The sequence below is a fragment of the Cydia fagiglandana genome, chromosome 5 (assembly GCF_963556715.1).
Source record: "Cydia fagiglandana chromosome 5, ilCydFagi1.1, whole genome shotgun sequence".
Lineage (NCBI taxonomy): Eukaryota > Metazoa > Arthropoda > Insecta > Lepidoptera > Tortricidae > Cydia > Cydia fagiglandana.
Window position 1 is genome coordinate 301,287 of NC_085936.1, and position 16,200 is coordinate 317,486.

A 16,200-nucleotide genomic window follows, 5' to 3' on the forward strand; every position below is an offset into this window, starting at 1 on the left:
GTAAGCACAAACATAGAAGAGAAAATTATATAAAGCAGAATAAACATATAAAGGAGGAGGAGAAAGTGCCCCAAAATGGTCATAAAGGTTAGGAACGGCCAGTGTAGTGCATTGGAGTATCGAGCGCTTACGTCATAGTGACGTCACTGACAGGAGTCAGTCGATGTTAGACCGCGAGTAGAGCAGTCGTGTCACGTGATGTTCGTGTTGGCGAGTCGTTGGATATACATTACATAGTATGATTTACTGTGATAAATACAATACAGTATGTATCGGAACGAAAGGCAAAGAAAGAGACTCATTAATGTTTAGGTCATACTGGGCAACTTTTACTATGAAACCCACGAAAATGCGGAAAAATATTGGGTGTTTCATACATTTTGCTGATTTATGTTGAAATTTCTTATGAAAGTTTTTTTCCGCATTTTCGGGGTCGGTCCCATAGTAAAAGTTGGTCAGTATGACCTAAACATTAATGGGTCTTTTTGTTTGCCTTTCGTTCTGATACATACAGTACATTAGAGTCAGTTACCTGATAGGCGAGGTAGACGGCGAGCCAGTGCGTGCTGTGTTGCGGCGCGCGCAGCGCGGTGACGCGCGGCAGCGGCAGCGGGTGCGCCGCGCCCAGCGAGACGGATAGCTCCAGCGGACGGTCCTCCACCAGGTACGTCACCACCACCTCGTTGGTCGACGGGTGGACGGTCACCTAACGAATAGTTAATTGTTTGTATACGTTTGTTTCGACAGATTATGGAACAGTTGTAAATACGAGTAAACACAGGCGATAATATTAGATACAAATAGATAACGAAATTACGGCACATATCAGCATCCCCCAAATTTTCACACTCCTCGCAAAACATACCCGTAAGATGATTCTTTACTAAAACAGGTGACGGATTTGTCGAAAAAATGGGTTTCAATTTCAGTTTTCCTAGTAGATATAGCAACGCAATCTACGTCGACATCTTTCAAACTGCGTTAACGGCCGACACTGTCGTTTAATCAAAAGAAGAAGAAAGCATCTATAGACACAATGACATAACCTTAAAACTAAGAATAATTACACAAAATGAAAAGTTGCGCCAAACGGTCCTCACTCAGCTCTAGGTGTCACGGTATGAGCCACATGGCACACACCGCGACGCCGATTTTCAGTAAGGCCCGGTGAATCAAAACATTTTCTTTTCCGGGTCTCTCCGAGGCCCGGGCGCGGGCTCGGGCGGTGCCGTATATACGGGTTATCTAAAAGTCGTCGCTACAAGTATACGTTTTTGTCCAAGCGGAACGTACCTCGGCGTCTTCTAATCCTTCAGCTCCGGCGCTGACGGCCGACAGCTGCTCCCGGATGAGTTGCGGCGACACGTAGGCCTTCAGCAGGCGCTCCAGCGCTCGGGCGGGTTTGGGCGGCGCGGCGCCCCACCAGCCGCGCAGCGCGCCGCCCGCCCAGCGCGCGCAGTGGTACACGAGGCGACACGACAGTCGACCGATGTCCAGGGCTGACGGAGGATCTGCGGGGAAACTAATATTAACAGACACCTGAAAAACAAAATGTTATACGCCTCCGACGAAAGCCCCGTTTATGAAACGCCCTTGAAATTTTTATGAATAAAATTTAAAGCGTGTTTTACGAATGAAAATGAAGCTAACTTGACAAAAAGAATCCGACCCAAAAAATTTTATCACTTAAGGTGGTTCTCCTTGCTCGAATTTCATACAAACTTCTTGGCACCCTAGCTCCTATTATATAGGGTTTCTTCACTTGTATGTAATGTATGTAATGTTTGGGTAGTATATATACTTCTGTCTTCGCTTAACGTAAAAAAATACTAGATTTTGATTAATATTATTAAGAAAAAAGCATGGACATATATATTACTTCGTAAGGACGCGGCTAACGAGCACTAAAAAGGGGGCCGCTACATGGGTGTGATATTTGCATTTATCACACCCCGGCGCTCAGTCGTGTGGCGAATTGCGCAGTAGAAAGTTGTCACGCAGCATAACACAAAAATGCCTTATTGCGTTGTAAAAGGGTGCAAAAACCATTATAGGAAGTATAAGAAAAAAAATGGGATCTCATATCATCGGTAAGTAATTTCCAATTAGGTTTATTTATTGCTTAAAACCAATTTTAAACGATAATTTTATTTCATTCTCACGAGCAACTAATGTTCGCTCGTACGTCATAGCGCTAATGCATTAACCTTGTAAGGACGTCATTTCTCTTTGGAAGTTATTATGAAGTAGAAATGCATACTGCGTGATTTGTATAGGTAAATTTACTTAAATATGATTAGTTGATTACCTACCGGATATAATTACCGAAATTAAAGTACCTATTGTCTGTCTTACAGAGTTTGTTCCCGTTTCTTTTACATAATTATTAAAAACATTCGAAATAACAAGATCAAGTATTTGTTATTGTTTTATTCGTTGACTTAGGTACCTAGTATATTAATTCTTGTCAGGTTAAAGTTTTTAATTAACTGTAGGTAAAACTCAAAAAAAATTAACAGGTGAGCGCTAGAAACAAAGCGCGCATTTTCAAACACCGATTAATTCACATCGCTGTATTTAATACTTTCCATTACCTACTTATATTTTTGCATCATATTTGTGGACAGGTGGCACGCTCTCGTTTCGGAGGCCAAGATTCTCTTTGGATCACTGAGCCAAAATAGTTAGTTTGTATTGCTGTTTCCTTCTTTTTTACTCTACCTGTTTTGCAAGCAAGAAACTAACAGAAATAGTTGTTCGCCGCATTTTACTCGCGAAAGCTCGGGAGGTACTTATCGAACTGTACTGCTGTAGCTAGTAGCTCGGCCAACTTGTCGACCTTGACAGAGCCGGCTTACACAGGGCGGCACACCGCGCTGCGCGAATGTTTAAAATATTGCATTGCCACCTGAGACGATAATGACATCACGAAATAACGTAGAAGAACGGAAACTTATAAGGATAAGTTCGCCCATTTTAATACAATAAATATGTTAACTAAAGCATTTATTACGAGAATCATAAGTAATACATAGGCAAAGGGTTAGGTTAAGACATATGTAGGTAGGGTAGAAAAGGGGTTTCAGTCGATGTGTGGAAGGGCGGCACCGTCGTCGAACCCAAGCCACCAGGCGGGGGACTTAAACCGGTGGCGTGTGCCTCGGATGCACATGGTGGTGGCACGTATAACGGCGTTACTGATCCTGCATCTCAGCCAGCCCAGTACAGTACTTAGAGATCGGTTCCAACGTTGAGATATGGTTTCTGCCATATGTTTTATAACGGAGGACATTTGGGGTGCATAGACGCTGTCAACAGATGTTACAAGTGGTGTGAAAGTTGCATGTCGCATTTCACAGGCCGTGGAATATTTTCTCTGTTTTTCGTCTTCAGCTGATTTTAGTACAGATGTCACGGGTCTTGAGAGGTAAGAAGGAGCGTCAGTGTCGACGACACGGATATCAAACAACGCCAACAAATACAACAAATAATTTTGATTAACCATAAACTTAATCGACGCTCTTCTGATATAAACCGCGAATAAACTTAACAAGCCTTGTACGCCCGTACAAAGTTATCGCGAGAGTCGAGCTCACGTAGTTGTACGCAGTGTGTAACAGATGGCGCTTTTTTGCTGACATGAAGATCGCAACGGGCAATTCATATGCATGCGCTCATCCATAGTTTATATCTATGGAAAAAAGCCTTTGAATATTGGTAAAAATTTGCCCCATTGCTTGTTTGTGTGAGTGATGCTTATAGTGTAGGTGTAATTCTAACATGGCGACTTCATTTGACAAGCAATCATTTTTAATTTATCAAAGGTGTAACAGATGGCACTTTAAAACCGCAACACAGATTACCTGTGTATTTTGTTTTATTTTCACTCAATAGAGGGAGGTATATTTAATGCACAAAGCATGTTACGAGTATACCTACTCATTTAAGAATCTCCTTTCTGATATAATTTCATTCCCAGATTTAATATAACTTAATAATTATTATGATTATTACACAATAAAATACATTTATATATTTATAGAAAGGTCAGTCCAAGCAATCATTCGCGTTACGGTCGTCCACCGAAAACCCTTGTGAATTCTGCTTACGTTTCGGTAAATGTTCTCTGGAAAAGCCTATATTTATTGTAACAATGATTTTTAAACTAAAATACCTAGCTATATTTTTCTCAAAAATATATAGGTATGTGGAGAAAAATGTCATCTTCTTGTAAATAAACAAGATTCTATAATATCTTCTGCTTGTGCATAACAATAACATTAGTAGATGATATTTTTAGGGTTCCGTACCCAAAGGGTAAAACGGGACCCTATTACTAAGACTTCGCTGTCCGTCCGTCTGTCTGTCACCAGGCTGTATCTCACGAACAGTGATAGCTAGACAGTTGAAATTTTCACAGATGATGTATTTCTGTTGCCGCTATAACAACAAATACTAAAAACAGAATAAAATAAAGATTTAAATGGGGCTCCCATACAACAAACGTGATTTTTGACCAAAGTTAAGCAACGTCGGGAGTGGTCAGTACTTGGATGGGTGGCCGTTTTTTTTTTGCTTTTTTTTTTTGTTTTTTTTTTGCCTTATGGTACGGAACGGGTGCGTCTCATAATGAATATGCACTTTTGGTATAATTTCAGTTTATAAACGTTCAAAAAGTATAATCATCTTATGTATAATGCACTAAATGTATATTTTCAATTAGTATAACATAAAAATAATATAACATTCTATATACATATCGTTGTTTGATATACTATACATATAAACTAACTATATTTAATATAACATTTATTACGCATATAAATTAAAATAATTAATAAAATTTCATATAATTATCTGAACAAAACATTGGTAAAATTATTTGGATAGGATAGCTCAGAATTTCAAAGTTTATAGTACTTAAGGTGGTTCTCCTTGCTCGATTTTCATACAACTTTCTTGGCACCCTAGCTCCTATTATATAGGGTTTCTTCACTTGTATATGTAATGTTTGGGTAGTATATACATTTCTATCTTCGCTTAACGTAAAAAAATACTAGATTTTGATTAAAATTATTAAGAAAAAAGCCTTTGAATATTGGTAAAATTTTGCCTAATTGCTTGTTTGTGTGAGTGATGCTTATAGTATCGGTGTAATTCTAACATGGCGACTTCATTTGACAAGTAATCATTTTTAATTTGTCAAAGGTGTAACAGATGGCACTTTAAAACCGCAACACAGATTACCTGTGTATTTTGTTTTATTTTCACTCAATAGAGGGAGGTATATTTAATGCACAAAGCATGTTACGAGTATACCTCCTTTCTGATATAATTTCATTCCCAGATTTAATATAACTTAATAATTATTATGATTATTACACAATAAAATACATTTATATATTTATAGAAAGGTCAGTCCAAACAATCATTCGCGTTACGGTCGTCCACCGAAAACCCTTGTGAATTCTGCTTTCGTTTCGGTAAATGTTCTCTGGAAAAGCCTATATTTATTGTAACAATGATTTTTAAACTAAAATACCTAGCTATATTTTTCTCAAAAATATATAGGTATGTGGAGAAAAATTTCATCTTGTAAATAAACAAGATTCTATAATATCTTCTGCTTGTGCATAACAATAACATTAGTAGATGATATTTTTAGGGTTCCGTACCCAAAGGGTAAAACGGGACCCTATTACTAAGACTTCGCTGTCCGTCCGTCTGTCCGTCTGTCTGTCACCAGGCTGTATCTCACGAACCGTGATAGCTAGACAGTTGAAATTTTCACAGATGATGTATTTCTGTTGCCGCTATAACAACAAATACTAAAAACAGAATAAAATAAAGATTTAAATGGGGCTCCCATACAACAAACGTGATTTTTGACCAAAGTTAAGCAACGTCGGGAGTGGTCAGTACTTGGATGGGTGACCGTTTTTTTTTTTGCTTTTTTTTTGTTTTTTTTTTGCATTATGGTACGGAACCCTTCGTGCGCGAGTCCGACTCGCACTTGCCTGGTTTTTTTTCAAAAATGCTGCCTTTCACCCGAGTTAAAACACTCTACTTTTCATTTCGCATACGAGGAAAGTAAAATGCATGTGTTTTTTTAAATACATTTTTATAGTAGGTGTTTTTGAGAGTAGGTATTTTTTAAAAGTAGGTATTTTCAATTAACAATTTGGCCAAAAGTAATTTATGGAATGGGGAGTCAAATATCAGAATGGAAATTGTATAACAAATCCATTTATACCCAAATTTCAATTGCTTATTGTAAAAAGAATAATAAAATCGTACTTGGAATTGGAACCTAAACTGCTCTAGTGCAGAAACGTATCATTTCCTGCACACCTTTTACAACAACAATGACCCTCTTTCATATATTCGGTCAAATTGTGCTTTTTGAAAAACTAATTATAGCCAGCCTTTTATGAATGTAGTATGATACCTTATAGACCAGCGGTGGAACAAAAATGGGTTTTGATAACATTAAAGTTTTTTCTTTTTTGATATGTTATTGTAAGCATGTTAAATAACGTTCATGTAAAAAGTTAGAAAATTTTAGGTGGAGCGTTCGGCCATATTTAAATATTTCAATTTTTGCTAAATAACTATGTAAATATAAAATTAAAGTTACAAAAAACTTTAACATATTCAATAACACTTTAATTTATTCACAATATTCGGTTTTTAGAAATCCGGAACAGCTGCTTTCTGGTGAACGTAAAAACACGAATTATTATGTAAATACAGAATTAGAGTAGCTGATATTGCAAAATTACGATATTACCTATCAACTTAGTATACATGTAAAAAGTTAGAAATGTAGACAATGTGCTTGTCTAGATATTGATTTCTGGTTAAGCAGTATAGCCAATATTGAATTAAAGTCTGTAGAGTTAATATTACACGGTCATAATAAAGATCTTACTTCTCACACAAAAGATTAGAAATATAAAATCACGGCGACACTAAATACTGATACGTAAGTAAGTATGCATTCCGAGCTTATATTTCAAACGCGCGGCGTTTTCGCGCGCCGCGCTGTGCGCCGGGGCAGGAGGCAGCGATCGACGGTCGCGGGCTAGCGGTTAGCGCGGTGACCTTAAAATACGCAAAGCGTTTATAAAATTATTATCAATGGTAAATAGTTATTTTACACAGTACACTAATGGAAACTTACCTTCCCTTATTTATTTCTATATGTACTAGGGATTGCCCGCGGTTTCGTTTACGTAGAATTCGTTATCGTGTTAAGTATAGAAATAATAGATACATTTGAAAATTATTTTAGGTGCATTGTCATACAGATAACTACCCTTGTTAAAGTATTCTTCAAATTCAATACACAGGTGTCATTTCAATATAATTTTGCGTAATTTGGCGCTTTTAGGTTATAAATGACTAGCGACATATATTTTTTAAGATATCATAAAATCAATTTCAAACTAACGTTATTCAATATTTATAATTTTAAAGTCAATATTACCAACCACCTGATCCAATTTACCTACGGAAACAACTCAAAATTTGCATCAAATTAAATGCCACTTTTCTTATCCGTTTCGAAAAATCAAGAGGGCCTTTACGAGCTGATGTGATGAAAATTTTATTTAACCTTCGTCCCTCGAATCCTTCACTACGCTCAAGGTTCAATTTTACGAACCACTCGCTACGCTCGTGCTTCAATTTTAGAATGTTTGAATTTGTGAATGTACTTCCTGCCTCGCACAGCCAAACTGTGGAATGAACTGTCCGATACGACCTTCAAACCTTAAAAGACCCCCATCTTAAAGGTCGGCAACGCGCTTGCAACCCTTCTGGTGTTGCGGGTGTCCATGGGCGGCGGTAATCGCTAACCACCAGGTGATCCGTCTGCTCGTTTGCCTGCTATTTAATAAAAAAAATGTTTCGCTTGTTTGGGTATCAATATTAGCACGAGCGGTTAATCAACAACTTTTCCCCTTGTAAAACAAATAAGGTAGGTGAAGTGCAGGCATATCAGGCCCGGCGGGTAACAAGGCCCAGCATTCAAAAATAACAGTTGCTCCCTATTATTCCCAATTATTCTGAATTTGTACTTGTTGCTAAGAAGGCCCACTGTCAGTGCAGGTAAAAAGGTCCAGTCCCGGGCCTTATTGAACATATGAGATGAAATATTAGATTAAAATATTTTAAGATAATTTTGAATATTTTTAATCTCTTATTAATAAGGTCGATTTGAAGAAACTTCTATAAAATTATGACTTATAAATAACACTTGCACTGCGTGGGCTGTCAAAATTGCTGCAGACTTTTCTTGGTCTAACTCTAATCATTTATCACTTGCTTTATTGACCTAAAGACGTTTATAGATCAAAAAGTCTAATAACATTGCGGCACTTATACTTTTTAAAGGCAGTAACTATTTACAAGTGACTTTTTTTGTTAATACATAGGTAGGTATTTACGATAGAAGTGCGAAAAATAGATATTTTGCAACGAGTGACAAATTTTAACACACGGCCAAAGGGAGTGTTTTAATGTGCTTATTATAGCACCGGTGTCGTAATGTAGCACCAGATGTACTGTCAAAATTATGTTAATATAATACTTATTTGTTACGAATAAATATTTATACTGTAAAAAATTATCCCACCAAACACATTTTCATGTAAATTGTTGCTAAGACGAAACCATAAGACTCGCACTGTCAAAAAGTTGTCAGATCTCTTGTCGAGCCAAGCTTCAAACTCTACAAGCCCTAACTTCACTAACTCTACACCTTAGTCAAAATATGTGGCTTGGCTGTTTCGCTACCGCCACATGGGCATAAGGTGAAAAATTTATTAAATTCATTATTTTTAGGGTTCCGTACCTCAAAAGGAAAAATACTGAACCCTTATAGGATCACTCGTGTGTCTGGCTGTCTGTCTGTCACAGCCTATTTGCTCCGTAACTACTGCACCAATAAGTTGAAATTTGGTATACACATGTAAGTCTATAACCCAAGAACATACATGTAAAGTAAATAATAGAAATTCAAATGTGACGTTCCACGGGAAAAGGTACCTTATGAGGGTTTCTAGTTTCGGAGTTATGAAATGTTTTGTAAAGAGGTGAAAATATGCTCAATTTTTTTTTATTGTGTGATCTCAAACCTTAATGCGTAACGTTTGTTTACCTGTTTTTATTTTTGTTATAAGTTAGTTATAAGCCTAGTAACGTCGTCTCAGAGTTTAGTAAAAAGGTACCTTATGGAAAAAAGGTTGAAAATTTCCAAAAAAACTAGTCAATACGGGAAAAGAAGTTTGGTAGAGAACTGTATTAGCATTCTGCAAAACTAATTTGATAATTTCAGTTCTGGTTGGGGCGCCTAGCAAATATTATAACCGTACATCGACCGACATTATAAATCCAAGTAGCCTGCTATTATACTAAAGTTACTCTCGTCAAGTCTTTCTTAACTAGAATAATCTTCATTTGGTTTGGTCGCATGCAATAAATCAGCCATTGGTTTGCTGAAAAATGCCAATACCCGACGCATTACCTTATGGAATATCTAAGGTCATTGAACCTCAATGCCGCTTGTCTTCAATGGCAACCAAAATATATTATTGATAAGAAATAGACGATTTATAATATCTTTACCCCAAAATATTATTAGTTTATCCTAACTGTTCCATCATCATCATGCCTCATCATGTAACTTAACCACAAGGTACCTTTTCATTACATACAAATTATTGGTCTTTTTTAAGATTATTATGACGAAGAACCAATTAAATTTGTGGCAGTTTAATGTAAATTAATATTTTCTATTCATAAAAGATAAAAGCTTCAATGTGATTGATGTTTTGTAGTGATGTATTATTAGATTTATTTCCATAAGGTACCTTTTCGTAAATGTATGGAGCAAATACTGTTATTGTTATGTAAGTTTAAAGTGGCATAAGGGGTTAAATATAGTATTTAGTTGGGGTTTTAGGATTTATTTCATTTGAATGACAGAATTTCTTTCATATTATAGTCCGGGAGCCGGCTGCATGAAACAAACCTCATCAAAAAATAGAATATACCTACCCTGTAGAGGTACCTGACATTTAGTAGCTTCCAACGCACTTGGTCGGCCTAGGCTTAACCTGGCAGATTTTGTACAAATGGCAAAAACGTTGGACAAAAATTCATCAAAAAAAACCTCATCGAAAAATAGAATGAAACTTGTATGGTAGGATACCTGACCTTGAGGACAGTAAAAAAAAAGTGGTCGGCCTCACCTTAGCCTGGCAGTTTTTGCAGTCCGACCAGATTTATTGGGTCACGTGAGAGCTACAATTTACCTCATCGAAAAATAGAATGAAACAAACGGATTATAATAGCTAAAATAAGCCTGTTGACGTATGTCTTGGTCGGCCTCACCTTAACCTGGCAGTTTTTGCAGTCCGACCAAATTTATAAAAAAATCGTCAAATTTTTTTTATAGAAAAATCGTATGAAACTTGTATGGTACGATAGCTGCCTTTGAGGACAGTAAAAAAAAAGTGGTCGGCCAAATCCTGTGTTGGCAGGTTCCTCTGTCCGACCAATTTTGTGGTACCACGTAAGAGCTACAATTTACCTCATCGAAAAATAGAATGAAACAAACGGATTATAATAGCTAAAATAAGCCTGTTGACGTATGTCTTGGTCGGCCTCACCTTAACCTGGCAGTTTTTGCAGTCCGACCAAATTTATAAAAAAATCATCAAATTTTTTTTATCGAAAAATCGAATGAAACTTGTATGGTACGATAGCTGCCTTTGAGGACAGTAAAAAAAAAGTGGTCGGCCAAATCCTGTGTTGGCAGGTTCCTCTGTCCGACCAATTTTGTGGTACCACGTGAGAGCTACAATTTACCTCATCAAAAAATAGAATGAAACAAACGGATTATAATAGCTAAAATAAGCCTGTTGACGTATGTCTTGGTCGGCCTTACCTTAACCTGGCAGTTTTTGCAATCCGACCAAATTTATGAAAAAAATCATCAAATTTTTTTTATCGAAAAATCGTATGAAACTTGTATGGTACGATAGCTGCCTTTGAGGACAGTAAAAAAAAAGTGGTCGGCTAAATCCTGTGTTGGCAGGTTCCTCTGTCCGACCAATTTTGTGGTACCACGTGAGAGCTACAATTTACCTCATCGAAAAATAGAATAAAACAAACGGATTATAATAGCTAAAATAAGCCTGTTGACGTATGTCTTGGTCGGCCTTACCTTAACCTGGCAGTTTTTGCAGTCCGACCAAATTTATGAAAAAATCATCAAAAAATTTATATCAAAAAATCGTATGAAACTTGTATGGTACGATAGCTGCCTTTGAGGACAGTAAAAAAAAAGTGGTCGGCCAAATCCTGTGTTGGCAGGTTCCTGTGTCCGACCAATTTTGTGGTACCACGTAAGAGCTACAATTTACCTCATCGAAAAATAGAATGAAACAAACGGATTATAATAGCTAAAATAAGCCTGTTGACGTATGTCTTGGTCGGCCTCACCTTAACCTGGCAGTTTTTGCAGTCCGACCAAATTTATAAAAAAATCATCAAATTTTTTTTATCGAAAAATCGTATGAAACTTGTATGGTACGATAGCTGCCTTTGAGGACAGTAAAAAAAAAGTGGTCGGCCAAATCCTGTGTTCGCAGGTTCCTCTGTCCGACCAATTTTGTGGTACCACGTGAGAGCTACAATTTACCTCATCGAAAAATAGAATGAAACAAACGGATTATAATAGCTAAAATAAGCCTGTTGACGTATGTCTTGGTCGGCCTCACCTTAACCTGGCAGTTTTTGCAGTCCGACCAAATTTATAAAAAAATCATCAAATTTTTTTTATCGAAAAATCGAATGAAACTTGTATGGTACGATAGCTGCCTTTGAGGACAGTAAAAAAAAAGTGGTCGGCCAAATCCTGTGTTGGCAGGTTCCTCTGTCCGACCAATTTTGTGGTACCACGTGAGAGCTACAATTTACCTCATCGAAAAATAGAATGAAACAAACGGATTATAATAGCTAAAATAAGCCTGTTGACGTATGTCTTGGTCGGCCTTACCTTAACCTGGCAGTTTTTGCAATCCGACCAAATTTATGAAAAAAATCATCAAATTTTTTTTATCGAAAAATCGTATGAAACTTGTATGGTACGATAGCTGCCTTTGAGGACAGTAAAAAAAAAGTGGTCGGCTAAATCCTGTGTTGGCAGGTTCCTCTGTCCGACCAATTTTGTGGTACCACGTGAGAGCTACAATTTACCTCATCGAAAAATAGAATAAAACAAACGGATTATAATAGCTAAAATAAGCCTGTTGACGTATGTCTTGGTCGGCCTTACCTTAACCTGGCAGTTTTTGCAGTCCGACCAAATTTATGAAAAAATCATCAAAAAATTTATATCAAAAAATCGTATGAAACTTGTATGGTACGATAGCTGCCTTTGAGGACAGTAAAAAAAAAGTGGTCGGCCAAATCCTGTGTTGGCAGGTTCCTGTGTCCGACCAATTTTGTGGTACCACGTAAGAGCTACAATTTACCTCATCGAAAAATAGAATGAAACAAACGGATTATAATAGCTAAAATAAGCCTGTTGACGTATGTCTTGGTCGGCCTCACCTTAACCTGGCAGTTTTTGCAGTCCGACCAAATTTATAAAAAAATCATCAAATTTTTTTTATCGAAAAATCGTATGAAACTTGTATGGTACGATAGCTGCCTTTGAGGACAGTAAAAAAAAAGTGGTCGGCCAAATCCTGTGTTCGCAGGTTCCTCTGTCCGACCAATTTTGTGGTACCACGTGAGAGCTACAATTTACCTCATCGAAAAATAGAATGAAACAAACGGATTATAATAGCTAAAATAAGCCTGTTGACGTATGTCTTGGTCGGCCTCACCTTAACCTGGCAGTTTTTGCAGTCCGACCAAATTTATAAAAAAATCATCAAATTTTTTTTATCGAAAAATCGAATGAAACTTGTATGGTACGATAGCTGCCTTTGAGGACAGTAAAAAAAAAGTGGTCGGCCAAATCCTGTGTTGGCAGGTTCCTCTGTCCGACCAATTTTGTGGTACCACGTGAGAGCTACAATTTACCTCATCGAAAAATAGAATGAAACAAACGGATTATAATAGCTAAAATAAGCCTGTTGACGTATGTCTTGGTCGGCCTTACCTTAACCTGGCAGTTTTTGCAATCCGACCAAATTTATGAAAAAAATCATCAAATTTTTTTTATCGAAAAATCGTATGAAACTTGTATGGTACGATAGCTGCCTTTGAGGAGTTTGAGGACAGTAAAAAAAAGTGGTCGGCTAAATCCTGTGTTGGCAGGTTCCTCTGTCCGACCAATTTTGTGGTACCACGTGAGAGCTACAATTTACCTCATCGAAAAATAGAATAAAACAAACGGATTATAATAGCTAAAATAAGCCTGTTGACGTATGTCTTGGTCGGCCTTACCTTAACCTGGCAGTTTTTGCAGTCCGACCAAATTTATGAAAAAATCATCAAAAAATTTATATCAAAAAATCGTATGAAACTTGTATGGTACGATAGCTGCCTTTGAGGACAGTAAAAAAAAAGTGGTCGGCCAAATCCTGTGTTGGCAGGTTCCTGTGTCCGACCAATTTTGTGGTACCACGTAAGAGCTACAATTTACCTCATCGAAAAATAGAATGAAACAAACGGATTATAATAGCTAAAATAAGCCTGTTGACGTATGTCTTGGTCGGCCTCACCTTAACCTGGCAGTTTTTGCAGTCCGACCAAATTTATAAAAAAATCATCAAATTTTTTTTATCGAAAAATCGTATGAAACTTGTATGGTACGATAGCTGCCTTTGAGGACAGTAAAAAAAAAGTGGTCGGCCAAATCCTGTGTTCGCAGGTTCCTCTGTCCGACCAATTTTGTGGTACCACGTGAGAGCTACAATTTACCTCATCGAAAAAAAGAATAAAACAAACGGATTATAATAGCTAAAATAAGCCTGTTGACGTATGTCTTGGTCGGCCTTACCTTAACCTGGCAGTTTTTGCAGTCCGACCAAATTTATAAAAAAATCATCAAATTTTTTTTATCGAAAAATCGTATGAAACTTGTATGGTACGATAGCTGCCTTTGAGGACAGTAAAAAAAAAGTGGTCGGCCAAATCCTGTGTTGGCAGGTTCCTCTGTCCGACCAATTTTGTGGTACCACGTGAGAGCTACAATTTACCTCATCGAAAAATAGAATGAAACAAACGGATTATAATAGCTAAAATAAGCCTGTTGACGTATGTCTTGGTCGGCCTTACCTTAACCTGGCAGTTTTTGCAGTCCGACCAAATTTATGAAAAAATCATCAAAAAATTTATATCAAAAAATCGTATGAAACTTGTATGGTACGATAGCTGCCTTTGAGGACAGTAAAAAAAAAGTGGTCGGCCAAATCCTGTGTTGGCAGGTTCCTCTGTCCGACCAATTTTAGCTATCAGCTATCTTACCATACAAGTTTCATACGATTTTTCTATAAAAAAAATTTGATGATTTTTTTATAAATTTGGTCGGACTGCAAAAACTGCCAGGTTAAGGTGAGGCCGACCAAGACATACGTCAACAGGCTTATTTTAGCTATTATAATCCGTTTGTTTCATTCTATTTTTCGATGAGGTAAATTGTAGCTCTTACGTGGTACCACAAAATTGGTCGGACACAGGAACCTGCCAACACAGGATTTGGCCGACCACTTTTTTTTTACTGTCCTCAAAGGCAGCTATCGTACCATACAAGTTTCATACGATTTTTTGATATAAATTTTTTGATGATTTTTTCATAAATTTGGTCGGACTGCAAAAACTGCCAGGTTAAGGTAAGGCCGACCAAGACATACGTCAACAGGCTTATTTTAGCTATTATAATCCGTTTGTTTCATTCTATTTTTCGATGAGGTAAATTGTAGCTCTCACGTGGTACCACAAAATTGGTCGGACAGAGGAACCTGCCAACACAGGATTTGGCCGACCACTTTTTTTTTACTGTCCTCAAAGGCAGCTATCTTACCATACAAGTTTCATACGATTTTTCGATAAAAATTTTTTGATGTTTTTTTTATAAATTTGGTCGGACTGCAAAAACTGCCAGGTTAAGGTGAGGCCGACCAAGACATACGTCAACAGGCTTTATTTAGCTATTATAATCCGTTTGTTTCATTCTATTTTTCGATGAGGTAAATTGTAGCTCTTACGTGGTACCACAAAATTGGTCGGACACAGGAACCTGCCAACACAGGATTTGGCCGACCACTTTTTTTTTACTGTCCTCAAAGGCAGCTATCGTACCATACAAGTTTCATACGATTTTTCGATAAAAAAATTTTGATGTTTTTTTTTATAAATCTGGTCGGACTGCAAAAACTGCCAGGTTAAGGTGAGGCCGACCAAGACATACGTGGACAGGCTTATTTTAGCTATTATAATCCGTTTGTTTCATTCTATTTTTCGATGAGGTAAATTGTAGCTCTCACGTGACCCAATAAATCTGGTCGGACTGCAAAAACTGCCAGGCTAAGGTGAGGCCGACCACTTTTTTTTTACTGTCCTCAAGGTCAGGTATCCTACCATACAAGTTTCATTCTATTTTTCGATGAGGTTTTTTTTGATGAATTTTTGTCCAACGTTTTTGCCATTTGTACAAAATCTGCCAGGTTAAGCCTAGGCCGACCAAGTGCGTTGGAAGCTACTAAATGTCAGGTACCTCTACAGGGTAGGTATATTCTATTTTTTGATGAGGTTTGTTTCATGCAGCCGGCTCCCGGACTATTATGTGCTCAGAAAAATTGATTGTGTGTTACATTAAAAGTAAAAATATTCAATTATCTGATTTTATATGAAAAAGTCAGAAAATACATTTTCACCTCTAAATCGGTATTGTTTTTTGCTTAAACTGTCTCTCAGTGTCGTTTTCTAATAGATAAAATTTAAATCTAGAGAGCTCATTGCAATAAATCGTGAAAATGTAATAAAACTTTATTTTCAAGAGACTGGTTAGTATACACATAAATCAGTCGATATCAAAGGTTTCTATTTGCATTACAGAACAAGTCGCAACATTTTTTAAATCTCAGATATATAAGGTATTATTATTTGTAGTCAACTATGTAACTTACTTCAGGAACATAGTTTTTTAGGCAGCTAAACTTAAAACTTCTGTATCGT

At 37.1% G+C, this 16,200-nt stretch overlaps 1 protein-coding gene across 1 annotated transcript in view; it reads right to left on the bottom strand.

Moving 5' to 3' along the window:
* Positions 1 to 16,200, bottom strand: part of LOC134664253 (E3 ubiquitin-protein ligase listerin) — a 74,295-nt gene that overhangs the window by 2,525 nt on the left and 55,570 nt on the right. The window contains exons 28-29 of the mRNA XM_063520795.1: positions 1,294 to 1,511; positions 533 to 706 (exon numbers count right to left, since the gene is read on the bottom strand). Coding sequence (XP_063376865.1) covers positions 533 to 706; positions 1,294 to 1,511 — 392 coding nt within the window. The remainder of the gene's footprint in view (positions 1 to 532; positions 707 to 1,293; positions 1,512 to 16,200) is intronic.